This window comes from Grus americana, chromosome 1, assembly GCF_028858705.1.
Source record: "Grus americana isolate bGruAme1 chromosome 1, bGruAme1.mat, whole genome shotgun sequence".
Classification (NCBI taxonomy): domain Eukaryota; kingdom Metazoa; phylum Chordata; class Aves; order Gruiformes; family Gruidae; genus Grus; species Grus americana.
Window position 1 is genome coordinate 122,136,518 of NC_072852.1, and position 26,929 is coordinate 122,163,446.

The window sequence follows — 26,929 nt, forward strand, 5'->3', positions numbered from 1 at the left end:
TGGCTTGATTTTTTTGTCTTTTCTTGCATGGACGTGGTTTGTTGCTAGGACTTCCTTCCAGTACTGGCCCCCTCAGCCACAGCCAACCTGGCTTCGGTGCTGTGGTGTGCACAGGGAGGGCAGCAAAGCTGGTTCCCTCTCCCCCAGCAACCCACACCCCATTGCCTTCCCTGGGACCCCGGGGAGCTGGGGGACATGCCGTCGGCTGGCTCTGGGCTGCCCAGGAAGCCCCATCCCACCTTTCCTCTGTGTCCACCCATGAGCCGAGCCAGTGGGAAGGGACAGCGGGTGCACCCTCCATCGCAGCCATGTGCCGGCAGCCCCAGCACAAACCTGCCGAAAGCAAGAGGCTATTTTGTTGGGGAGTGAGAGGAGAAGGGGAGCATACCGGGTTGATGCCTGCAGCACCACTCACTATTTCACCATGGCTGTCGGGTTTGGCAGGAAGGTGCCAGCCTGTGGGTGAGGGGTGGCAGCACCCAGTGTCTTCTGTAGAGGGCACGAGGTGCCACCACCCTGGGGCATTTGTGGGTTTTGGGCAGAGCTGCTAAGCTGGGTCCCACCGTCACGCCTCCCCGTCGCCCAAAGTGCTGCCACACGAAGCTGACAGCAACAGATTAAGAAAGGTGAGGTGAAGGCTTGTGCAGGTGACCTTGAAAAATTGGAGAGCGAGCTATTTGCATGTGTACTTCAGTAAATATCTCCAAGGAGCCTAACGAAAGCTCTAATCTCGAACCACCTTCAAGCATGCAGTAATGACAAAGGGAAGCTCAAAACCGTGAACAGGGTAACGTGCTGAACTCATACATATTCACCACCGCTCACGTGGAGGTTGCATCAATCAGATCCGCTTCATTCTTCATAGCCTGATCCAAGACAGGTGACGTATAATCTTTTTCTTTTCATTCAAGTCTGTGCTGGAGACTGGTGGTTACAAGTTCTGTTTACCAGGCTGTGCCACTGAAATTGTTTACCAGATGACTTTGGTGTGGTGTGTTAGAAAGGATTGGGTTCTTTGTGGGCAAGTGCACATGTACATATAAAATGAAAGTTTTTCTTGTTGAAACCTTCTTGGGGAAATCTATGCTAGGATATATTTAGCAGAAAACCCCAAAGGATCATTTTTCAGACTTTGGGGGTTTTTTTGCTAAAGCTTTTTTTTTTTTTCCTAAGATGAAAGGAAAAGGGAAGAAAGACAAGGTGAGAGAATAAGATAAAAAAGAGACAACAAAACTTTGCTAGGATTTGTAGGGAGGAAAGCATGCAAACCCCTCACTGCAGAACCACATAAAAATGAGGCTGGAAGAGAAATAATTAGGTCACGCAGTCCCACGAAGCAGGACCAGCTGGATATGAACCTGCTGTATAGCAGGTCTGAAACAGTCCAAACCTGTGTGTTGAAAACTCCCCCTGCTCCCCCAAGCCCCCCTTCCCCACAGTAGCTTGATTTTTCCATTCACCTTTCTCAGGCCCTTCAGTTACAACATGGCAGAGACCTATGGAGCACAAGTGGAGAAACACAGAAAGCTTGCAGTGCATGCAGAGAAAAGAAACAAAAGAAAACACACAAAAAAAGCTGATGATGTATTAAGCCAATAACTAAAGCTTTTGACACAAGCTTCTTCCTCAATTATTGTATTTAGCACCACTGGTGTAATCAAGAATGTAGCACTGTGACTGTTCAGTCAGTCATGACAGACCCAGCACGGTATAACCTCATCCCCACTCCTCACCAAGCTCCCTGAAGCCTTTGCAATAGCATCCTTCAGTTTCTAACCCTGCAGCCTGGAAAATAAATCAAGGATGGATACTGAACTACATTTGTATGGTCTGTATGCTGAAATGACTAATGTTATTATGCTTACATTATAGCAAATACCTGCAAGCCACACAAATCCCCAAAGCTAAAACCAACCTAGCAACCTCAGCTCTGGCTGTGTTTCCATATTGCAATTCCTTGGGAAGCAGATTTAGCTTAAGAGGTGCCCTGCTGCCCTCCTGTATGCTGCTATATCTACAGATCTGCCCACACCAGCTGTGGCCATCTCTGTGTTTGACTAGCTCTGCTCTGAGCCAACTTTGCAAAGTGACCTGGTTTAAAAATGTAAAATAAATAAATAAATCTGTATTTTGGGGGTGGTTTTTGCAAGCTAAGTCAATTCAGAGCTCTCGTTTCAAATATGCTCACCAAAAAGCATTGGGCTGATGCCCCTGAGGGCTGTAGGAGCAGGAGTGGTGGTAAGCTGCTGGGGAAGAGAGGACATGGACCACATGGGATCAATGTACCAGCAAAGGGATCATAGTGTAAATTCCTATTCATCTGTCACTTAGTAGAGTTAAACCTCTACACATCAGGGATGTGACTCTCCTCTACCTGGAGGCCTTTTCCACCCCTTTGACAATGTACAATGACAATTGTACATTGGCATTCCTGTTCCCTTTAAATCTAATGCCTTGGATGCAAAGGGATCTAGTTCTGCACAAAGGAGAATCAGATGGTAGTTCTTCTACTAACATGAAGTACTTGGGCTGTGGAATAATGCCAAGTTCATGAGAAACTCAACATGACCCAGCTTGCAGCCCAGAAAGCCAATTGTGTCCTGGGCTGGATCAAAAGAAGCATGACCAGCAGGTCGAGGGAGGTGATCCTGCCCACTCTGCTCTTGTGAGACCCCACCTGGAGTACTGTGTCCAGCTCTGGGGGCCCCACTACAAGAAGGACATGGAACTGTTGGAGCAAGTCCAGAGGAGGGCCATGAAGATGACCAGAGGGCTGGAGCACCTCTCCTATGACGACAGGCTGAGAGAGTTGGGGTTGTTCAGCCTGGAGAAGAGAAGGCTCTGGGGAGACCTTATGGCAGCCTTCCAGTACCTGAAGGGGCCTACAGGAAAGCTGGTGAGAGACTGTTTACAAGGGTATGTAGTGACAGGACAAGGGGTAATGGGTTTAAGCTGAAGGAGGGTCGATTTAGATTAGATGTTAGAAAGAAATTCTTTACTGTGAGGGTGGTGAGGCACTGGAACAGGTTGCCCAGAGAAGCTGTGGATGCCCCATCCCTGGAAGTGTTCAAGGCCAGGTTGGATGGGGCTTTGGGCAACCTGGTCTAGTGGAGGGTGTCCCTGCCCATGGCAGGGGGGTTGGAACTAGATGGTCTTTGAGGTCCCTTCCAACCCAAACCATTCTGTGATTCTATGTTGTTTGGGAAACCACAGTATTATTACACTCCTTTTTAATATCCTGACTTCCTGGTGGCTTGTCTTCTAACCTGAACTTTTCTCTCTTTCCCATCACTTAATTATAACTAATGAAAGGAGGAGGGGGTAAATGTTAAAGAAAATTTCAATAGATCATCAAAATTCCTTACCAATGGTTGTTATTTTCCAGTTTCCACACATCTCTAACACATGCCAAACCTAAAGGGATTTGTTCAGAACGAAAATGAGGTGGAAAAAATGTACGCATGCAGCTAATGCCTCCATTCTGGCTCCCTCCAAAGTCTGTAGACACCTACCAGCCCATCCCAGTTGAAGCTGGATCGCACTCCGGAGAGAGGAGTGTGAGGTGATAAACACCAGGGAGAACAGGACTGGGCAGGGCCATCGAAAATGGGATAACAGGAATTAGCTGAATAAGTAAGAAATTAATGTCCGATTTCTACAGTCCTGTGCCTCATCACTGTTCTGCAGAAAGAGTAACTAAATTAAGCAGAAGAACCTTTAGGAGGAATATGACGGGAAATGGAATCCTGACAGCAAGGTCTGTTAGGCTCCGAAATAATCCCCTCAAGGGAAGCAGCGGACGCTTGAGTCATTTGAACAATAGACTGGACCAAGCGCTGGAAAATATACAGGAGGGAATAAATCTGCATTAGCAGAGGGACGTCTCAGATGACCTAATAGGTTGTTTCCATCCATAAATCTGTGATTCTGTGACAAGACCTTAGCCAGAAGAGGGCTGCGGTAACATCACAAACAGATACACCCATATTATGTACGTTGGAGCTTGGAGTGACCACAGTGACCTACGTGTTACGTGAATGACAACTCATATTTTTGGAACATTTTAGTACATTAGATGCTTTCCATCGCCCATAGATTCTGGATCTGACTTCTGTGTGCACCTCACCACCCAGTCCATGTGGTATTTACAGGGTAACAGAAGAGAGCTGGGACATCTGTGCTCCTAGCTGTTCTTCATAGTTAAAATACTCGGCTTAGACACAGCTTATTGGCTTCAGGGGCCTTCCAGCTTCTTTATTTTGTCTTCCAGTGCTTGACTTTTGAGGGGACTCATCTGGGAATTTTTGTGGGAAGAAAGTGCCCACAAGTCTATTGATCTTAATCCAGGAACAACAAAATGTATGTCTTTCTCCCTGTACCCCAAAGAAAAAAAAATCATAGTAGGGAAGTAAATAAAAAACCAACAAAGGTTAAATTATTTAAAAAACAGTGATCATCTTGATTTATAGTAAAGCATACAATCCACCTGCTAGATTTTAATACCCTTAGTACCAACATCATCCCTTCACGGACTTTAATTCTCAAAGAAGCCACCCTCTTCTCATATGAGTATAATATTAACATGAGGAAGCAGGGACATGTTCCCCAGCACATGGGAGTGTTAGCATTAGACAATCCCTTCCTTATCTCCTTAAAAATAAAGCACTCGCTCATACCCATGCGTGTATGTGCCTGCACTCCACTTCTGATGGCTCAGCTAAAAGTCAATCCTCTAAACAAAAATGAGGGTTCAAACCCACTGATAACTTCTCTGAGGTCCCATCCCCGCTCTCATTTGTCTCTCCAAGAAAAAGGGGTGGAGTGCCCCATTTCAAGTCTTTCTCTGCTCTGCATCACCAAAACTCAGCACCCTTCCACCCATCCGAAAGCACCAGGAACCACTGGGTACCGACTGCTGCCCATCGAAGGGCAGCCACCCTGCTGGCGGTTCCCCCTCCTGTCACTCACCCCTGCTGCGGGGGAGTCCACCAGGAAAAGTTTCCCTCGTTGTTAGCGAGTCCTGAAAAGACTTATTAGCCCCTCATTACCCGGCAGGACCAACAATAGATAATAAGGGACAAGCCATTTAGGCAAAGAAAGAGCTCCTGAGAGTGTCATTAGTAATTCTGGGAATATAATTTTGTGTGGTACCGAGAAATCGCACTGATTCAGGCTCTGAATGCAACACAGGGAGTTCAAAGCACACCACGTACGTGTGTGTTCACGCATACAGGCGTGGGTGCGCATGTGCATTCCCTCTCCTGATGCCTATCGGCCAGGGGAAAGGAGGTGAGCTAGTCCGTACTGCTCCAGTTTGACTGGGCACATCTACAGCCATAATCGCATCTGATCCCTGGTCTTGCCCTGCCAGACCAGCACTGATCAGCATACTGCAGTGGCAGCTCTCGTTTCCCCCTGCCGCAGCCACCTCCTGCCACCAGAACACAAACACCAGGTTGCCCAGGCATCTCAAAACTCAGCCCTTCCCGTTGGGCCTGAGGAAACAGCTAAGTTTTCTGCAAGTGTTTAAAAAGCAGAGGGGGACATTTAGCAAGGTCTGGAGGCCTTTGGGATTGCACCCCTCATCTGCCTGGCTCCAAAGATCCTACCCATCTGCAATTTTAAGAGCTCTAGTCCTTTCAAAAGGTGACCACTTCTAGACCAACCACCAGCTTGGTCCCAGGGGTGAGATGCAGGAAGAGAAGGATGAGGAGCTCTCCCTGGCTCCTGCTCCAGCAGGACGCTGATGCTGGTACATGAGGACAGCAGGAGGAACACGTCTCCTCTCTGCAAAGAGAGGGAAGGCTTCTCTTCAGCACTCCAGCCAAGTCCTGTTTTGATGACACCACGGGGTTTGAGCCAGCAGGGGAGCAACTAGGACTATCTCAACACACGAGGTCTTCTGCAGAGTGCAATTAGGAGCTGCTGTGAGATTTTATTCCTCCAACTAGGACTATCTCAACACACGAGGTCTTCTGCAGAGTGCAATTAGGAGCTGCTGTGAGATTTTATTCCTCCAACAAACATTACATACCTGAAAGTATGATCTCAGAGATCACAAACCCAGGTGAAAGCCAGCTCAGTTCACAGGCAAGGCTTGGCAGTGGTGTTAGAGGCACATCAACCCCTCTACAGTGAGCTCCAAAGCAGCCTGTGTCCTGGCCACATCTGCTGGGCACCAGGAAAAAGTTTAATACCAACGTACAGCAGCCAAAAAAAAACCCCAACAACCAACCCCAAAAAAATCCCCAGCCTTCCCGTGTGGCTGTGGCACGCAGAGCAGGCATTCACGGCACCTCAGATTCACCAGCCAGCAAAGCCAGTGGGAAGGGTGCTGCTGGGGTGCCTGGCTCTTGCTTGCTCTGCTGCACAGAGAATCGATGTTTAAGGGCACATCCTGCCCCGAGGAGCTGGTTAATCCTGCTCGCTCGAGGGATGAATGCAGCCAGTGACTTGATTGCATTTATAGTGTTAAGCCACTTATTGAATCCAATTAGTGACTGTTGGCTGCTTGTGGGGTCCTGCACACAGAGAAATGGATCCACCCTGAGACCAGGAGGGTGCCTACAGGCTTGCGAAACAGAATTTGTGCTGAAGAACAGCCAGGCATTGCTGCACCACACAGCCTCTGTGTCTGCTACCTGGCAGTGGGCTGGAGCTGGAAGAAAGTGGATTTCACAGCCTGTGACTAACCCCAAAATGTGCTGAGGAGGGCCTCTGCTCAGCAAAATTATTCACTTCCTTTTGAGGACAAACAGTAAGGTTATGGCAAAGACCTGGTAGTCCTAGTTAATTTCCTCTCGCTCCCAAGGTCCAGCAGTGCATACAACTTCGTAGCCTGGCTGCACCGACACCTCCATCACAGGACCCACGGCTCCTCCTCCCGCTGCCTGGGACCGTCCCATTGTCTCCCACCACTTGTGCCATTCATGACAGGTAGCTGGTGGTAGAAGAGACACCAGCATTAACTGCACCAAAGCTGTTCAGAGAGCTGCTCCCACCTACAAGAGGCACGAGAAAAAAAGAGACCGGGACTCCCGTTTTCCTCTGCAGCTCTGATGTTCGTCTTCCTGGGCGGAAAGGCAGCTTCTCCTCCCCTCCCTCTGGAGAGCACACCTCCCACCACGCGTCGGACTCCTGCTAGACAGGACCTCCTTCCAAGGAGCAGGGAGTGTGTAGAAGTGGGCTCAGTGGCCTGAAGTCACCGAGTCCCATCAGATCTCCTGTTCCTCTCCGCTTCTCACTGCTCCCGTGGGAACACAACGCACTGGGCCGCATTGTTTGGATGCCTACGACTCATTTGGTCTGCCGTTTGGTGATTTACAATAGAGATCTGAGTAATTAAGAATTAAAGCTACATTTCTGTGTCAAAGCCATTATGAAGACGTCGCTGTAGCCTTTTAAAACCGTCTCACCTCAACTAATCCACAGAGAAGCCTTTCCTCCCTCCAGGACAAGGATCCACCCTTTCAGTCCCATATTTAATTGAATTCAAAGTGTCCAGACCTCCTTCTGCAGAGAGTTATTAACTCCCCTATCCCAAAATTAAGACCAATACCCCAGTTTTTCCTCAGACATACCAATGAAGTGAAAGCAGCATGGGTCATATAAATAACTGCCTGATCTGTCCAGCTTTGCAGTTAATTTGGTGGCTCTGTGTCCTTGTTCCTGTTGTGCTTACTTTCCATGAACAGAAAGCAAAAATGTTCATGGAAAATGGATTTCAAAGGCATGTGCATAAGTGTTCCTGGAAATCTAATTTTACATTTTCAGTAAAAGCATCTGCTACCATACAAGGGTTGAGCAGGAAAAAACAATAAGCTGACCACTGCACAACTACCTTCACTCGGTCCAAAGAACAGAAAGTGTGAATATATCCCAGCAAATATAAGAGTAATATTGTTAAGCAAGCAGGACAAAACAGCTAAAATCAAATGATTTGCTACTTTTTTGTTGTTGGGTTGTTTGGGGTTTTTTTTTTCATGTGGCATGAACAGAGGGGTTTAAAGCTCAATTTTTGCAAGATGTTGCTTGCAGGAGATCTGTTTGGAAATCCAGCAGGTGGCTGGGGATAATGGCTGTGAGAGGCCCTAAATACCCATCTACCTACTGAGTGTGTAGAAGAGATCACCAAATTATAATGATGTTACCTTACCAGGAAATGCGAAAGAAATTATCAGCAAGGATAGGCAAAAAGCACTTTGCTAGAATTTCTGAAATCCCTTCTAGCTCTTGACTAAGATGTTTTTGTTGTCACAGAACAAACCAAGGACTGGTAAAAAAACAGTTGCCCAGGGTAGCGGAAGGGGACGTAAGACAGAGGACAACTAAAAAAGCACCTCAGCATGATACAGGAAAAGCTCCGTCAGAAATAATGAATCTAAATTCACTGCCTCAGTGGCTGAAGAAACAAAGGATGAGATTGTCTGGTTCTGGAGGTCAGAGCCTTAATGTGCTGTTAATAGCATATATATCATAACGCAGCGTCGCTGCATTAGCTTTGATTTAGCAACGCCAGTTTACATCAGCTGAGGAAGCGATCCATAAATTCAACTCCGCATCTCTGTAAATACAGTGAAGAGAGAAAGGCTTGGTCATCTCTGGAGGGCGTAACGAGGGGCCAGCTGGGCTGACCTGGGCACTCCCCGGTGCCCAACCCTCTGTCACTGCTTTGTCACCCACCTGTGAGGTGCAAAAGGGACAACGTGATCTGCGTGGCTCAGCTGCTGGCTATGCAGACCCATCTGTCCACTCATGGTAGGTCTGCTCGATTTCATGCCCCACTTCGGCCCCACTCCAGTGGCTGGCTGCACAGGGAACGAGCCTCGGAAACTCTCCAAAACTCCAGTGTCGGTAGAAGAGATGTTAGGACAAAACAATGAAAGTTATATTAGCGGATTGCTGGGACCAGACGGTTTCACTCAAGAGCTCTGAGGAAACTCAGGCTTGAAACTGCTGACCTGTTCAGTACAACACCACAGCAGCTGTTGAAATGGTGAGGCACCGTAGGAATGGAAGGTGTCAAATGCTACATTCATTTTTAAAAAGGGCTTTTAGAGGCCATCCAGAGACCTGTGGGCTGGAAAGCCAGGCAAGGCGAATTGACAGAAAATATAATGAAGAGCAGAATAGCTAGGTATGTGATAGAACAGAAAAGAGCAAAGTTTGTAGAGTGAGAGCTCAGGCATGGCAAATCCATTCATGTCAAGACCTGGGCAACTCGGCGTATTCGTAAAAGATCCAACTGCAACCAAGTGGAGAGTGATCTCAGAAAACTGAATGACAGATTAATGAAATGACATATGAAACTCACCAGCAGCAAAGACAAAGCAAGGAGCGTGAGGAACACCAGCCCCAGCCATGCAAAGACTAACTTAACATCAGTCAGGAAGGAAACCTGAGAGTCACCAAGTTTGCTGAAAACTACAGCTCACTGCTCAACAGTTGTCAATGAGGCAACAAAGAGCTTTAGGAATGACTACAGAATGAGGAGAGAATGAAAAAGTGACCATTTCTAGGGTATCCCTGCCTCAAATACAGAGTGCAGCTCTGCATACACCGAGGAGGATGTAGAAGAACCAGTGAAGATACAGCAGAGATGGCACCGAAACATTCAATGGTTTTCATAGGTGGGCAGGCTAACTACAGTAGTGTCCTTCTGCTTGGTCACCCCTACAGAGAAGGGATGTGAGAGAGGTCCCATCAACTCATGACCAGCACAGAGGTGTGAACAGGAAAGCATTACTTGTCGTGTCTCCTATCACAAGAGAAAGGGACCACAACCCAATCTGTTGGAGGTCTAATGCAAAGAAAAGGAAGTGGTTCTTTCACACAATGCAAAATTGAATTATGGCACTCGTTGTCACAGGATGCTGTGAAGGCCAGAATTGTAAAAGAATTCCAAAAGGGGTGAGCCAAATTCTTGGAGGCTCGACACATCTGCAGCTGTTAAGCACAATGACCCAGATGCCAGTCAAAAATTCACTTAACCGCAGTCTGCTCACTACCGGGCTGGTAATACCACAGAGGGATCATGCTATGCTCACCCTGTCCTTACACCCTTTCCCAAAGTGTCTGCTTCCGAAATGAGCTACTTGATTAGCTGGAGCTTTGGTCTGAGCCATTATCACTGCAATAAGGCATTACATATGATATAAAATGTACATTAAGAAACTACAATTTATTGCAGGTGATGATTAAGTCTGTTCACGTCACATGAATGTCTTGCCTTTGGCAGGCGCTAATATCTGATGCCTTGGGAGAAAGACATTTCTGTCCTAAAAATCTATCTATCACGCCCCTGGCAGTGTGTACCAAAGACCAGCTCTTTCCTGATCTCCCACAGATGCTCTGCTAAATCCATAAACCATGACAGTGGATTACCTTTATCATTGATTTAACTGTCACCACTAAAAGTAGTTAGCAGTCATGAAATAAGCCAGCAGCCGTATTCGAAGCAATGTCCTCCCGAGGCACATATTTCCTTTTATTAGTTCTTAAATTAATTCTCCTTCATTGCATGAAGCGTGCCTTATTCTCACTTTGCAGGATGAGCAAAACGGAAGTACTGATCACTTTCTATCTCACGCACCATAATTTTGTACGCCCAACTGCTCTCCCTTCTGCCGCTTCTCCTTTCCAGCTGACACAGGCCAAGATTACACGGCAATGCCTTTCACCATGAGGAAGTCCTTTTCTCACCGAGGTGTGACTGCTGCTCTGGACACAGTGAGGGAGAAGGTCATGGGTCTGGGGATGAGTTACGTATCGCCTGCCGGAGGGCGGGAGGAGAGGTTCAGGTGAGAATCCCTTGCTTCCATGGCTGGACCGCACTGGCACCAGAGTGCTCGGCTTGGTGTCTGCGCTCGGCTTGCTCCGTGCAAAAACAGCCTGTGTTTTTCATTGCTACCAGTCTAGCATCTCCTGCCAGCTCTAAGCATTTCCTTTTTTTAAAACAAACAAACAAACAAACAAACAAACAAACAAGCAAAAACAACCAAGGTTTGATCATTTACTTTTGGGGCTATGCTAAACTTGCCAGCATCTGTTCCATCTGAAAGGGTGGAAAAAACACCAGTCCCAGACTGGGAAAGAAAGGAAAAGGAACTAGGTACCAAGTTGTAATGTGAGAAACAAAGCCAAGAAAAACAGCATCTCGACAGATATTAAAGACAAAAATGAACGTGGTAAGCAGGAGCAGAGACAGATTTCAGGAAGACAGTGACTAAAGCACCAAGAGTGAAACAGCGTACACATGGAAACCGAGTCCAGAGTCCCAGGGTTTCTTTGTTCTTGTTTTTCCTGCCATTTCACAGAAATCATGATGCTGTCAAGATCCCTCTATACCCAAGGGTCAGTGATGTCAATGAAAGTTGGTGGAGCTGCACTGATTTATATCCATTAAGAAGCAACTTTCTCAGATTTCCCAGAAATACTGGGGTTTAAAAAAATGCTCTGAGAACCCAGTTGAAAACAGCAGCTGGGATTATTCTTAAACCAGGTCATACTAGAACTTAGATAAAAAGTAATTAAGAATACCTCCATTATTTTTTAATAATTGCATAATTCCTAACTTTGGATTGTCACATTGAAAACACAACCCTAGAAAAACATGTGCGTGATGCTTTTCTACCAGTTTGAGAGTCATGGCAAATGCATACAGAGCTCTACAAATTCCAGCTCAACAAACAACTCCTTTAGAAAGCAAAATAAGTAAATATTATCTCTGTTGCCCCCAAGTTTTTGTTTAACTTTTTGGATTTACCATCCCACCATTCTCCCCTTCCTTCAAAATGTGATAGGTGGATTTGAAAATAAAAACTTCAGAATAAGGATCTAAAATTTTTTTTAAAAACTCATCATTGTTAGTTGGGAAGAAAAAAAACTTTTTTTTTCCCCCCAAGCGTTTGCCAGGTTAAACTAGAAGTTGAAAATATCTAGGGGTTCCGTTTGCAGGCGAAACCCCTCGTCTCCCTCATTCTGACTGCCTGTGCGGAATACAAAGCCTTCTATCACCCAGGTGCTGTGAGCAGGCTGTGCAGGTGACAGCCCAGGGCTACGCACGTCTCAAAGGTGCAAAGGAAACACAGAGCAAGTGAAGTACGAAGAGAGCGAGGGGGAGAAGAGACCAAGGATCTGGTTCCACAGCCTAAGCAGCACGGTCAGGCTGGTCCCTCCTTCTCCTTCTCCCTCTCCCTCTGGCATGGCCCCACAGACCCCTGGCCGTTCCCTCCCCAGCCCACGCTGAGTAAATAGCGTCTGCGGCAGGTTCAGTGCCAGCGTGTGAGGGCACGGGCAGTGCGCTGGGTGCCCTCACAACTGCTCCTGCTAGGGACGAGGTGCATCCCCACCTGCCGCACGGGCAGTGCTGTGGTGGCAGCAGAACCCCCAGCGTGTTTCAAGCTTGCCGAGGTATCTCCGCAGCACGGGGCAGCCAGCACTGTACACACACTGCCGGTCCAGCTAAGCCTGTACCTTTCCAGTATTTTTTTAATTCTCAAATTATATTTTAAAGGAGAGGAGCCATCACCCCGACTCCCTCCCTCCCTCCCTCTTCCCCTTTGCTCTTTTTCCACCGCTGCCTTCATCTGGCAAGGGCCTCTTTCACATCAAGGTGACATGGATAGAGTGCTCATCTGGTAACGACTAAACTACGCTTGACCGTTTTCACTCCGTAGACCTCTCTTACTGTCAGATTTTATAACCCGATTACTACAGACTTGGGTTAGATTCAGACAGATTGCCTACCAGCGAAAGGCTCAATATCCCATTATCAGATTTGTGAGCCCACCATTTCTCTTCATTTAGTATGTAATAGAAAGTGTCAGTAATGTCCTATGGACTTAGGCTTTAAAATGAGTCTTTAACTATGCAAGTCATGTGTATATATCAGGAGAAAAGACTCCACAGAATCATCTGCAGGACAATTTTAAAACATTTTTTATTTAAATATTAAATAAAACACATTGACTAATCATTTTGGTGTACACCTCATTTTAACATAAGAAATAAAATGATTGTTCAGTCATGATAAAAAATAAACTATACATCTTAATTAAACCAATCATGTAGTGTCTTTAAATACCCTATTGCATTGCAGTCTGCAGAACAGCACTGTCAAGATATCTACAAAAAACCCCAAACTTTTAAAATGACCTCTTTCTGCTCCAGCAATAATTCCAAAGAGGTTCTACAGCAATTGGAAAAGAAAAAAAAATACTATGAAAGTAAAGTGCTTGTCATTGCTCAGGACAGGAAACAAAAGAATCTGTGGCCTTTTGATCCATGGCATTAAACAAAACAAATATTGAAGAGGAAATTCTGCGTTTTCAGTATATATGCTACACCCCTTACAAAACTGAAGGCAAAGTTGCTGCTTTGTGATGAGCTGGCTTCTTCTTGCCCTCCTCTCCAGCCATCTCCACGCAATCTGGTTTTTGGGTTGGTTTTTCTTTGTTTGTTTTAAAACCACTACAAATGAGCATGAAACTTTGGTGTTTTCTCTGCTGCAAGGCACCACTCATTAACGAAAATTCAACTCAAGCGATTTTCTCTCACTTTGAAGCTTCCAGACCACGTAGCAGCAGCGGCAAGCTGGAGATGCACCAATATGGACACAGATACAACACACAGATAAAGAGGTTGTTTATGGAGAGCCACAGACAGAGCCACATGACATCTTCAACCCTTCCTACTCCCACCAATTAACCTGGTCAATCTTTGGCTTTTTTTTAAAAAAAAAAAAAAAAAAACCACAACAAAACGAACTAAAAAACAGGTATCTATATTATTTGCAAATGCGTAATACTGCAGGTTGCATGAAGCCAAGGTAACTTGAAGGCACCCTGTGTCACACGAGGGAGATGGGTCCTTTAAGTATTTAGACAGAATGCAGCTATTTTCTGACATTCGGATGGCAGCTTCTAGCCAAGCTGGCTCACTGTTTGCTCACCTGCTTCCAAAGTTTGCATGCCCTACCCGAGTCATTCCTGTAGGAGCACAGTCTGTTCTCCCTTTTATGCCTAAGCGTAACTTCTACTGATACCAACAGAAGTCATGCTCTGCCCTGGGAGGGGAGTGGGGTTTATACCAGAAACACAATATAAGCATATTACAAAATATAAAAAATAACTAGTGTTATATAGTTTTCTGCTTCCTATTTATATACATATACAGCATTAAAAACCATACGAAAAAACACCTATCTAATCCAAAACCTCATTTTGCTAATATGCCAAAAACAAACCAGCCAAAAACAAACACCCAAAGATTGTGCTGTTTTACTCACTTTTAATACAGTTTTGTTCAGAAATAGCTGTACTCTGTTAGAGTAGAATTCTGTTCTAGACTATTCCTTTTGTCTTTGTCAGTATATAATTATAACCTCAATATTGCACATTTCCCCAAGAGTCAGTTCTGTTTGGACCCTGATAATGAAATGCATAAAAACATAATTAGCAGCGGATATAACAATGTGCAGCACTAAGAAATACCCCTCAGGCAACTTTGTAAGCAACCTCCAGGAAGGCTTTTGAAAAAGAAAACCCTTCCCATCACCCCACCGGTACTAATGTTTCCCTCCTCAGTGCCTCTGTGAGAGTATGAAAAAACTTAGCGTTTATAAAAAAGATTCCTAAAGGTTATTCAGACCGACAAAATAAATGCAGGTGTGCACGTGTGTACATGTATATACACACACACTGCCCCCAAACAAACATCCCTGCAAAAGACCAGACATTATGCAACTTGGATCCTGATGTCAAGGGATACATTTTGAAAAGGTTACTTGCTTCTGTACTAATTAGAAGGCAGAAGGGGGGGGGTGTTAAGCTTTTCCAGCTGATGTATCAAGCAAGAAGTTCACAGTTTAAAGTATGTGTATCTGGGAGGTGTGGAATGGGGATGTTGGTTCCTTTAAATAAAATGAGTGTTAACAGGAGGAAAAAAAAAATGGCAACGCTTCCATTTTTGTCTTCTATGAATGCATAATGCTGCATGCCACTGGTTTTCTGTTTATTTTCTTTAAAAGAGGTAATCATCTTCACAAACCCATAAATGAATATTGTGAAAAAGGGAGGCTCTGGTCCCTTCTTTGAAAAGCCTCTCCCTGCTGTGTCACCACTACTGACAGCTGCTAATCTTGCATAACAGCAGAGCTGTATTGGTCTGACTTGAGTACAGTACCGAAGACTTCTTCCCCAACCACATCCCTCCCTGTCCCCACAAATGCCCCACCCACCTTCCCCAGCATTATTTTTCCTTTAAAAAATTCAGTTTCTATTCATATTTGTTCAGTGCAAGAATAGTAGAAGCAAAAAGACATACATATTGCTTGTTTCAGTTCTATAAAGTTGCTAGCTTTCTGAGCCAGACAGCCTCTTCACATACTTCAAAATTTATTGCTTCTGAGAGTCACTCGTCCACACGACACCAGCCAGCCACGGACCTGCACATGCCATGGAACAGTGGTGAAAGTTCTTTGCAGCAAAAGCAGCGTGAGCTGTAGCAGCTGGGGCTCTTATTTGACCAGGACAAACTTCCCTAGCTGGTTGGAAGTCAGGTCCTCCATCTCACAATCCCCGTGCTGCAGAGTGACAGCGTCATAGCTTGGAGACTGTGCAGAGAAACTCTGTTGCTGAGAAAAGGTGGTGCCAACTGGAGAGACATTGCTGCTGATGTACAGGTGTGTGTCTAAAAGATGAGCTGCTGAGGACACTGGTGACACGCTGACACCAAAGAAATGAGGTCGGAGCAGTTGGCTGTTGCCAGCAAAGGCCAGCTCAAATGAGTTCTCTCTTTGTAGCTCTGACAATAGAAGAGAATTGGATGCTTTGCAGGTACCTACGCTATCAGAGGAGGCGACGCCATTTGTTGCAGATGTCTGAGAAGTCTGGGGACAAGCTGTCTGGAGTAGCTGGTGATGCTGGAGCTGGAGCATTCTGAACAAAATCCAAGAATGGAAGAGGTTAACTTGCATTCCTACTTTCTCACCCCCACCCCTGACCATAATTTCCCCTTTGTTTCCTTCTCTCTATCAAACCTCTCTTTGCCCAGCCAGTACAATTAAAGCAAGTCAATCATGCCAGGGCAACGTGTTTTCACTTGGCTTTTCCTCATGTCAGAGAGGGCGACTATCACCAAAACGTTATCCAGTCACCATTTGGCCTGCTAATAATAGAAGTTCTAGAGACAACGTGTGTAGATAAACCGGAAACTCAATTTTCCATCTTGCTTCTATGGGAATGAAGAGGTGCCACCACACATGACATTTGAGGCCACTGGAACTGTGCCTCCTTTGTGGGCTGTAACTTTTCCAAATTACAAGGTCTCACTTCCTTGCCATGGGAAAATTACAGGAGGAGGCAGAGAAGGAAAGAAATCATTCCCAAAACTAACAAAGAAAAACACAGCTTGTGACGGGGAGAAGTAATGTTTTTCCCCACAGTACCAAACTGCTTCTCAATTCAGCAACCTCCAAATACTTGGACGTCGAGATTTTTAAGTGGAACTGCACATCCTGTGTTACGTATGCCAATGCAGGAAGCCACAAAGGAAGCCAAGCAGTTTATCTGCTGCCACACAGCAAAGATGGAGGACAGGAATCCCCAGTGACTAAACTCCCCAACCTCTTTTGCTGTGTTTACTCCTCCTCGCTTGCCCCTAACCAAAGTAAACCCAATGAAAACAGCAGAACTCCTTCTGGACAGCTTCTCACCTCTGCTGCTGTAGCACCTCCTCCAAGAGGCTTCTTCCTTCTCTGCTGCTCCCACTGCTGCTGTACATGCAGGTGTTCGGTTGCGTGTGTTGGAAAGGGCTCACGGCACTCCTTGCTGCCCGAGATGAGGAGGACTGACACACCTGCCGAGCAAAGCCTTTGATTTTATTCAAGCCGAGAAACCCCTTGGCTCGAGCGTTCTTCCGCAGCTGCTGCCTAAAAGCCTTCAAGCCTGTGGGACATGAGGAAAAGAAACGCACTTTAATCCTCCTCAGCATTTGCCTAGGAGCCTACTTTACAGATCAGCCTTTCTGCGCAGCTGCCTTCATTTGCGCGAGAACTGCGCTAGAAGAGACCATGACTCTTCAGTTCACGTTCGCCCCTCTGCCTGATGGTCAGAGCGAAATTTATGCGACAGAGGAGGGTTTGGGACAGCTGCACCCTTGTGTAGATGGACACGTGCACAGCAAAGACAGAAATCATGATGCTGATAGAAATCATGATGCTGTGCACTCCATATTTTAGGATGAAGGCGGAGCCTGCCACCCCCCCTCACAGCAGCAGAACTGCCTTCACGGGCATGCTTAATCAGTATCTGAGAATCTCTCATCTAGGCACCTTCCTCAGGGCATCCGACTCTCCCGCAGAGACAGTGAATACAAGAGGCAGATTGACCAAGTGGCTGGCCTCAGTGTAACACCAACACGGGCAAGCAAGTATCCCTTTTCTAGTGGCAGTTGGAAGGGTGCAATCCCCCAGCAATAGAGCGAGGAAGACATTACCTTGAGTTAATGAGGTATCAGATGCTCGCCTTCCTTCTTGGAAGCTGACAGGCAGGAGAGAAGCACCTCCCATGCAGCCCTGAGCTTGTAACACTGGAGCGTCAGACTGGGAAGCTAGGAAGGGTGACGTCATCCTAGCTGTGGCTGGGCTCCCCGTCATTACTTGACCTGCCAAACAGCTGCTCAGGGCCACTGAGCTGTCATTTGAAGATGAAGTAAGGCAGCTGTCTGAACTAGTTCCCTCTGTGGGGCTTGCAGAAGAGGAAATGACTATACCTGTGGAGGGGAAGGAAGGAGACAAAGAACATTCCCCAGATGAGTACAGGAAGGAATAAACATGACATCAGAGCCTTCTGCCCACCTACACTGGCACTAATAAGCAGCTGCAAGCTGGAAAGGTGTCCAGCAACGCATGTTGTCACAGCACTTGACTCCAGCAAGGGGTCATCAACGAATAACCTAAGTCTGGGCTCCCATCCAGCCAGCAGGGCAATGCCAGCAACGCCAGCACCACGGGGCTTTGCTGGGTCAGACTTACAGTGTTTCTTTAGCACAGCAGCTCTGACATGGGCGTTTTGTGAATAGTTTTGCTTGTTTGTTTAGTTCACGGGGTCTTGATGTGTACCAAATACCATTAGTGATGACACTTTTTTTTTAAATTCAGGCACCCCTACCTCCCCCAGTACAACAGAGGAAGCAAGCAGAGAAGGGTTATGTCCTGCTTGTGAGAATTCTCCTCTCTGATCTAGATGAAATACAATAGTGGAAGATCTCTTCCTTAAGGGCCATGCTTATTTATGTGAAGACAGAACTATGGAGAGCAGAGTACAGACTTCTTTTCTGGGCCCTCCTATCCCAGCCAAGGTAAAATCAACACATGCTTCCCAGGCATTTGTTTGATTTGTCCACTATGGCACTCCTCTGTCCTTTTCCTCCAACTACAGATGCCATCTCTGCCAGACTTACTTACATGGAGGGGCACGCTGATAGAAATGAGTGGTCACTTCGGCCAGTGTGTGCCTCCTGCTGGTGTTGCTAGGGATGCGGATGGGGTGGTCGTATGCCTTAATTTCGTCTTCCAGCTCCTTCTCTTGCCTTACTTCTTCACTAATGGTGGTCTCCAGCAGGCTGTTGGGGGAGATGGAGCGGTTCCGGAAGAGCCCGTTGAAGTTGGGATCCACAGGAAAGAACACAGGCTGCAAAACATGTCATATCACAGACTGAAGGGTGTTTTGCTTATTTCTGCACTACCTTTTAATACTCTTCACAGCCCTGTGGCATGTCTTCAGCAGGCGTGTTGTTTGAGAGGCTACTACCACACCATGCCCAAATGCCAAACAAAAGATTGGAGGGAGAGAACAACAGAGTCACAACCCCTGTTGGTTTGGATTGGCAGAACAATGGGGGGAAAAAAAAAAAAAACAACAACACACAGTTTAGCTGAGAACACCAACCTGTAATGGATTGCTCATGTCACAGTCCATTTCTGCCTGCAAGGATGGCTGAATCAGGCTCTGAGGTTGCTGGTAAAGCAGAGATGATCGCAAGGTTTCACTAGTGAGACTGTCCTGAGGCATCTGGAGAGAGAGCGATGCACAGAAGCCATGACATACACCACAGTTCCACATGACTTTTCAGATACTGGAGGCTCAAGAAATTTCAGAGCCACCTTACATGCAAGCTTTCTTCACATACTTTCTATCAAAATTAACAAAACTAGTCTTTCAATGCCAACACAAAACTCCTTCTCTTAAGTTAGGCAGTTTAACTGGAAGTACAATTTGAAAAGGTACCCAGAGCACACTTTAAAGGGGGTGAGGGTGAGGAAAAGAGTAAGAATGTCAGAAAAACACACAAACTGACTCATGGAGTACTTCTGAGAATCCTACACGGTATGTAACAAAGAAATGTAACCGATCCATGCCTAAGAGGGCAAATTTTCATGAGAAGCCTAATCTTCTGGCTCATTATTGACCTGCACTGGGGACAGACTGTTCTTTGGACCATGACCCACAGTCACTTCTCAGAAAATAGGCAATTAGTATTCAGTCAGCCTCCTGCTGAAGAACAGTAGGCTGTGTCCTATCAGAGGGCACCAATATCAGAACTGGTTTTCAGAAGCCTGAGAGTTACCATCTGGTATTTTCCCATAGTAAGGGGCAGAAAAAAGAGAGTCAATGGACACAGCTTCCTAGTAAGTAATGCCCTTTCCTACCTCAACATTGCTGATCTCGGAGCTTCTCAGCCTTTGCTGACGGCCAGTTGCTGGACGACTCGATAGCTGGCTGCTTCGATACTCCTTGAGGCGCTCCAAGAGCAGGTAATAAATTGCAGCAAAATGGTTGTAGCTGCTGTTTTGCAGAGACTAGAAGACATTGAAAGGACCCTTGAGTTACAGGTAACTCAGGATATAAGCAGCCAAAACTCATCACTAAAACCTCATAATAATGTACGCAAAAAAGAAGTAAAAATCCAGAAGGGCAGCAAAGATTTTACTACGCTGTGACACTGAATCAAGGCTAGTCATTGAATGACATATATATGATTGCACCACTGGCATTCCAGTAGTCACTGAAGACGTATCTAAGGGGCAAGCACTTCTCACCTCAACAGTTCTCTGCCTGTCGATGCCAAGTGTTTGCATGATCCCAAGGACCTGCTCATTGTAGTCACCCAGGTTGGAGTTGTAGTTTTGCATGGAGAAGGACAAAGACTGCTGCTGTTGAAGAGATGGGTCAGCTTGCATCCACTTGTGCTGCTTTATTTGGGAAATGGTTATTCGCTTGGTTGGGTCCACAACCAACATCCGTCGGATTAGTGTTTCACAGTCTGGATGACAAAGACAAACTCATGAGCAAGGGGTAAAAATAACAGCCCAGCCCCAGGTCACTGCTAAGAAACCTTCCCAGCAACAGTGTATGATGTCTATGAAAATGGGAATTAAAGGTTTCTGAGCAGCTGATGCCTGATCTGACTACCAGATATTCAGAACTGCACAAGAGATGTCCACATATATTTCACAAAAGCAACACGTCACTACAGGAAATGAAGCTATACTGGATACCAGCAGGCTTCAGGTGGCCTTGCACCTTGTAGGAGAGCTAGTTTTGAGTGGATGCAGGTTTAATGATGCTACATCCACCTAAAATACGTCAGAATTTAGTAAAGAGCCCCATCACATACAGCTTCCTGGTCTATGTATACTGCTTATTTGTTTATAACCAGGGAATCAAAGCCATTCATGGCTATAACTGATAAGGTCAGACTTTCAAGAGATACTCTTCACTTGGAGAGAGGCACATTCACTTGTTTTTGAATCCAAATTGGAGAGAGGTGATAATACTCTTTAGTTTGTTTTTCTCACCAGCTTGTTAGAGTGCTCAAGAAACAGTGCTAAGCCCCACTATTTCTGCTCTCCTTGACAGCATAGCCACACTGAAATAAACCCCTTCTGCATAGTTAAAATATCTTAGGAGAACTACACCCATCTCAGTATTGCAGGCTAGTCTCATTAAAATCCTGTTTTCTCTCTTTTGTGAGTGATTATTTCTCCAGCTTGAGTGTCAAGTATTTTTGTAATCCACAGAGATACTCTAAGAAAGGAAAGGACAGCCTTTTAGAAGCACCATAAAGCAGATCCCAGAAAAGAAAACGTGTGCAACCCAGCCCCTCCACTATAAGTGCTGCCCTACAGAAATTACTGGCTACATAAAGACAAAGTGATTGCCAGCTGCAAAACCAGTCCCATCTGTCATTGCCCCAAGAAGGAACAGACAGCTATTCCTTTACCTGTAGCCCCTTTCTAACATTAAGAATCTGAAAAAAAGCACCTTCAGACATGAAGTAAGGGATGCGGAACCGCCCCTCCAGCACTCTTTGCCTCAGAGTTGGTAGATTGGGTCCATCAAAAGGCAGAGAACCACAGACAAGGACATACAGCACCACCCCAAGGCTCTGTCAATAGAACACAGCACAGCATGTGAGTAATTCCAGTAAAAGCAATGATTTTGAAAGCCCACATACCCTTACAAAGTGTGAAATGCAATTTCTAAGGAATATCAAACTCACCCATATATCAAGGTGAGGTCCTTCATATTCTTTGCCTTCAAAAACTTCTGGAGCTGCATAGGGTGGGCTTCCACACCAAGTGGAGAGGGGCTCTCCTGACTTGTAGAAGTTCCCAAAGCCAAAGTCTGAAATGAAGGTAAAAGTCTAGGGTAAGAGGTCACTCAACCAATATTTCAGAAGTAGCAGAAAATGGAGAGAAGGGAGCAGATGTATCGTTTTGTTCTCTGCCTATTCATTTAATCTATTCTCTTTTGTCCAGAATGTATGTTCAGGGAAACGTCAGCAACTTTTGTTTTATTTTCAGTTACCATAAATACATTTATAGAATCATCCTAGGGAGATTGAATTTGACTACATGCCTAATTATAGAGTAACAGTGTATTTCTTATTACCTGCTAACTTGATATTCATGTTAGCATCTAGCAGAAGGTTCTCTGTTTTGAGATCCCTGTGCACTATGTGGTGGCTGTGACAATACTCCACTGCTGAAAGAATCTGCCAGAATTTCTTCCGTGCTTCGCTTTCACTTAAGTGCCCATTGGAGGTCAGATGATCTGCAAGACAAAATAAAAGCAGCACAGGATTTAGCAACACCTGGAGGAAATTTTTCATAATCCCGCAGATGCTGCACTCACTATTAGACAGCTGACAATGCCAACCCTGGATTTTTAATCAGAATGATAACAGTAAAGCCATGGTTTCTAAATCTAAAGAACTGTTAGCTCCGGCAGCGAAGACTTACCAAACATTTCTCCATTCTTTGCAAACTCAGTAACAATGTAAAGCATATCCTTTGTTTCCATAACCTGTGAAGACACAAGAGGACATGCTTAAAAAAATTGCAGATCTCTGTAGTTCCATTCACTTTTCTAAGTGTATTCTCAAACATATCAGTTCAATTATTTATTTGCAGCAGCAGCTGGCAGTAAAGGCATCTAATTTTGCACCACAATGCTCTTTCCAAGCAAACTGGTAATGAAAAAGATAACAAATCAATGCTTATGTGCCTATAATATACAATGGCTTCCCATGCCATTGTTCTTCTTACCATTACCATGCCGCCTAATCTCCATAACTGAGATAACTGATGAGCATTTCAATTATTTCATACACTTCCCTGAATTTTGTTACAATATGCATATATAGTTTTACAATTCATTTGATATATTTTGAGCATGCAAAGACACTTAAAGTTTACAGAAAGTCATCTTTGTTTCAAGACTAGCAGGTACTCAGGCCAGGAGAGATATTTGCAACTTGGACAAATCAAGAAGCAGTATCAAATACCTCGCTCCCATTTGGTGTTGGCCAGGGGCATGGCAAGCCTCCTGTGCAATGACAATAGGTTGCTGTTTGTATAACAACAGTGCTTGATGCACGTCAAAAACGGTCAATATATCGCCCAGCGTTCACCTGTCAATCTAGTATCGACTTCCTTTGATACTTGTTAATTTTTTTCCTTTGGAGGGGAAAAACCCAACAAACTAAAAACCAAACAATGAACGAGAAATGCTGAGCATTTCCAAATTCATCTTCAGTTGGTATGGCGTATCTTTCAAATACTGCATTTCAGATTTTAAAATACAACATTTCCCTGGAATGAGACTCTCAAGGAGCAGATATTCTGTTTTGGAAGCAGAAGGCTCATAACAGGTAAACAATCAAAAAAGCGTCAATACTACTTCAAAGGTTGTTATTTCCAGGCTCCTAACATGTAACCTTTTTCGAAGACTCTTGTCCTCCCCTCACTACAAGTACACACAGACACGAAATGAAAATAAACAAACAGGGAGCAAAGGAAGAGAGGTTCCCAGTTTAAAAAACTGAAGGAAAGTGTTCTGGGAAAGTTGCCAGCTGGATGAAATTAAGACGCCCGTGCTGAAACTAAAACAATGATGAAATAATACAAGAACACACACCCGACATTGGTATGTCATCTAATTCCATCCCTGCTTCTCAGTCTCCACCAAACAGGTAAAGCATCAGTTACAACAACAAAGAAAAGAAAACTTCACTGAAAAGAAATTATGGTCCACTACCAACGTCACTTGCTCCATCAAGTGAAGTGGTTCAACTAGATGGAATTTAACCTGCTTTTCTAAAAGCTTCAAAATAGTATTTTCACCCACATCATTCCACTGAAATGAAATCAACCGAACTGTTAGAATGTTTCTGTATATCCTATACTGCCCTATGGGCAACAATGACGTCAGATGTTAACACAGAATAATTTTTGTTATGATGGTTAATACTATAAATATCAAGCACTTCAAGTGTGTCAAAGTCTTTAAAAATAATGCCTTGCCTAAGCACCTGCCTTACTGGCTCTCCAGCCTTACACGTTAATTAAACTTCCCCCCCTTTTTTTTTTTTTAAGCTAACAAACCCAACGTTAGATTGGAGCCGATATTAGTGCACACGGACTTTCAGACCTGCTGCTTCATCCATCTCTTCCTCTCTCCCCCCTCCCTGCCCTTCCAGACAGGTCCAGACAGACTGTGATACCTCATCTTCTTCTTAAACCCACATGGCACTATTTAAGATGATTAAGAGGAACTTACACCAAATGCTAATTAGATAGAATACTTAGAATTTGCAAAGCAGTCCTTACTTGCTAGACAGCTATGATCCTGTTTTCTGCACAACACTTTAATTTGCTCTTACTGTTAAAAATACCCATCAGTGCAGAAACCAAACAGATCTAAGCCAAAATTCACATTGTAAAACTCTACAAGGGGAAATGTATTTAAAATTCACTTTCAAAACTACACAAACTGGACACAATAACCAAACAGGTCATTTTTTGACTTATTCTAAGATACCAACATTTACTGGGTTTTTATTTCTACTTAGATTAGAATTCTAATTCTTAGATTAGATTTCTACTTAGGTTTTCTACTTAGACTGATCTAGTTTAATTGTTGTTGATTTTAAATCCCTTCCACTTATGGCAAATTCAAATTTTGCACTGTCTTCCCTGCTATCCCACATGAGTTTATGTCTTCTTCTTATCAAAAGCACGTAAGATGTTCCAGTCCTCTAAACTGGAAAAGCAGAGGAGTTAGGAAAGGTAACTTAATCATAGAAGTTCAGATAATCATTTCCTCAATGTGAAACAAACTTCAGCCTGGTTTTAATTGTAAATTTAACAGTGCATTTTGTCAAAAAGCTGTCTAATGTACCAGAATATTGTTCAAAGAATGATGAATGACTTAAAAAAACCCCACAGTTTAAGTGTTTTTCAAAAAGTATTTCAATATGCATTCTCTCTGCAAATATTTGATGTAAAATCATGTGCAAGGGAAGAGCACAAGCATATCTCATCTGCGTGCTGTGCTTCAAAGCTGACCTCTTACCTGATATAGCTTGATAATGTGGGGATGATTCAAAAGCTTCATTATCTGAACTTCTCTATAAATCTTCTCCAGATTGCTTGGGTCTAACCTTGTTTTGTCTATTATTTTTATTGCAACCTGCAGATTTAAAAAAATAATAAAATAAAACAACCCCAGGCTTTACAAAATCTGTACTCTTACTGTTAAGATCTCTTAAAAAAATTAAAAATAATAAAAAAAACCCCGACACCACACACACAAACACACAAACTCACAAAATCCAAGTAAAGTAGCTTTTAAAGTACGGACTTGACAAAGCTGATTCTGTTTTTCTGAACTGCACAGAATTCACGACACAGAACATTTTTATTTTTCTTTTCTACGTCAAAGGATTACACATAAGGTAGGGAACAGAACTGCAGAAATTAGCACCGGACAGGATTCGGTAAATCTTTTAATCCATCCCATGCCAGTGAGAAACAGATTCTGTAACAGACTATTTTCTGCTGTAGCGACCGATATGATTTTGACATGCACTAGAAATATAAATACGGTTGCATGCCCATTAATAAATTATTTCTGCAAATAACACCACAAGTTCTTTGTTCTTGAAGCGTACGCATTGAATGAAAGAATTAAACCCGTCTGAAGTCTTCAAAAGATCCTTAATTTGCTGGACTCTTTAGCAAAGTACGAGTAATTCAGTAAGGCTACCGTAACACTCAGAAATGTAATTTTTTTATATATTCCTGCTCGGTTTTCATTTTACGTGAACTCTGTTGAACACACCGGGAAAAACTTGAAGCTCCTACAAACAGCCACACCAACCACCGGTGCGCCGCCAACAAAGGCAGGCTTAAGCCCGCCGGACTTTGCAAAGCTCGCTGCCGCTCTCTCCACCTCCCGCCTCAGCGTGCCGATTTCCCGATCCCCGCAGAGGCAGCCCACCGCTGCCGGCCCGGCAAGTAACCGGCTCTTCACCCCCCGGCAGCCCCGGCCTCGGCACCCACCTGCGTTTTGGTCACTCTGTGCCTGGCCAGTTTGACCACCGCGAAGTTGCCTTTTCCCAAGGTCCTCTCGATATCGTAGAAGCCGACTCGCAGAGGCCGCTGCTGGGCTTGTCCGGCAGCGGGCACGGAGGTATACTCTGACATGATCACCATGATTTAGGCGGGTGGCGGGCAGCGCACGCCGCGCTTAGGAGGGGAGCATCCGCGCTGCCCCGGGGACGCGGGCGCTCGCACCTGCACGGAGACGGCACAGCACACCCCGTCAGCCCCGCACACCGCCGGGCCCCTCTCACAACTCGGCGGGCTCTTCCCCGTCCCCAGAGCGGAGCCGCGGCCGCCCCGTCCGAGCCCGCGGCAGCGCCGGCCCCACTCACCCCCGGCCGCTCGGCTCCCGCTGCATGCTCGCCGCGCCGAACTCGCGCGCGCCGCCGCCCCGCGCGCCCCCCAACCGCCGCGCGCGGCCGTTGCCCGAGCGTCGGAGCGACCGTTGAGCCGTCGTACCTGGCGGGCGGGCGGGCGGGCGGGCGGCGGGCGCTCTCCGCGGCTGCTGGCGCCGGGCTGTGCCGCCGCCGTGGTGGGGTGTGTGCCCGCGAGGGTGCGCGTGAGTGTATGTGTGTGTGTGTGTGAGCGCGCGTGTGTATGTGTGTGCGTGCGCCGGGGGGCAGGCGGGAGCACGCGGGATGTCCCGGCCCCCCTCCCCTTCCCCCGCCCCCGCCCCCCCCGCTCCGTTCCGCCGGCCCCCCTCCACGCACACCCCGCCCTCCCTCCCGCCTCTTCCCCCCGCCCACCGCCGAAAGCCGAGACGGGCCCATTGACGTCACTTTGACGCCAGAGAGACGCGCGCCCAGGCGCGAGGCTGAAGGAGAGCGAGACACCGGGCCGTTGCCAAGGAACGGGCGGCGCTGACGCGCGCGCTGATGGAGCCGTCGCCCGGGAGACGGAGGGGCGGTGACGTCAGGGCAGAGGGAGGGAGGGGGCAGCTGTGTCTCCTGCGCCCCCCCGCCCGGAGGGGCTCTCTGC

At 45.8% G+C, this 26,929-nt stretch overlaps 1 protein-coding gene across 4 annotated transcripts; it reads right to left on the reverse strand.

Annotated features, from left to right (window-relative positions):
- Positions 1–12,916: 12,916 nt before the first annotated feature.
- Positions 12,917–26,616, reverse strand: SIK1 (salt inducible kinase 1). Of its 4 annotated transcripts, XR_008579444.1 has the most exons (15): positions 26,411–26,585; positions 25,910–26,143; positions 24,921–25,037; positions 22,307–22,370; positions 21,957–22,118; positions 21,565–21,689; positions 21,327–21,450; positions 20,102–20,325; positions 19,712–19,861; positions 18,951–19,073; positions 18,467–18,692; positions 17,497–17,772; positions 16,715–16,946; positions 14,288–15,938; positions 12,917–13,593 (listed from the first exon to the last, which is right to left on the reverse strand). XR_008579444.1 is itself a non-coding variant. In XM_054843491.1 (14 exons), exons 2-14 carry the CDS (start codon positions 26,060–26,062, stop codon positions 15,518–15,520), a joined length of 2,397 nt encoding a protein of 798 aa, XP_054699466.1. In that variant the 5' UTR covers positions 26,063–26,143; positions 26,411–26,616; the 3' UTR covers positions 12,917–15,517. The 4 variants fall into 4 exon arrangements, 3 of the variants coding, with proteins under 3 accessions (XP_054699466.1, XP_054699475.1, XP_054699485.1); XM_054843491.1 differs by having other exon boundaries at positions 12,917–15,938; positions 26,411–26,616; XM_054843500.1 differs by having other exon boundaries at positions 12,917–15,938; positions 26,284–26,585.
- Between the last annotated feature and the right edge of the window lie 313 nt (positions 26,617–26,929).

Bases quoted from the DNA above. Each gene is read 5' to 3' on its own strand.
- SIK1 (XM_054843491.1), bottom strand. From the start codon at position 26,062: ATGGTGATCATGTCAGAGTATACCTCCGTGCCCGCTGCCGGACAAGCC. The intron at 21,451-21,564 runs GTGAGTTTGATA...TTCTATTGACAG, and splicing joins GACCTCACCTTGATATATGG to AGCCTTGGGGTGGTGCTGTA. The intron at 16,947-17,496 runs GTAATGTCTTCC...CATGTCCCACAG, and splicing joins TGATACCTCATTAACTCAAG to GCTTGAAGGCTTTTAGGCAG.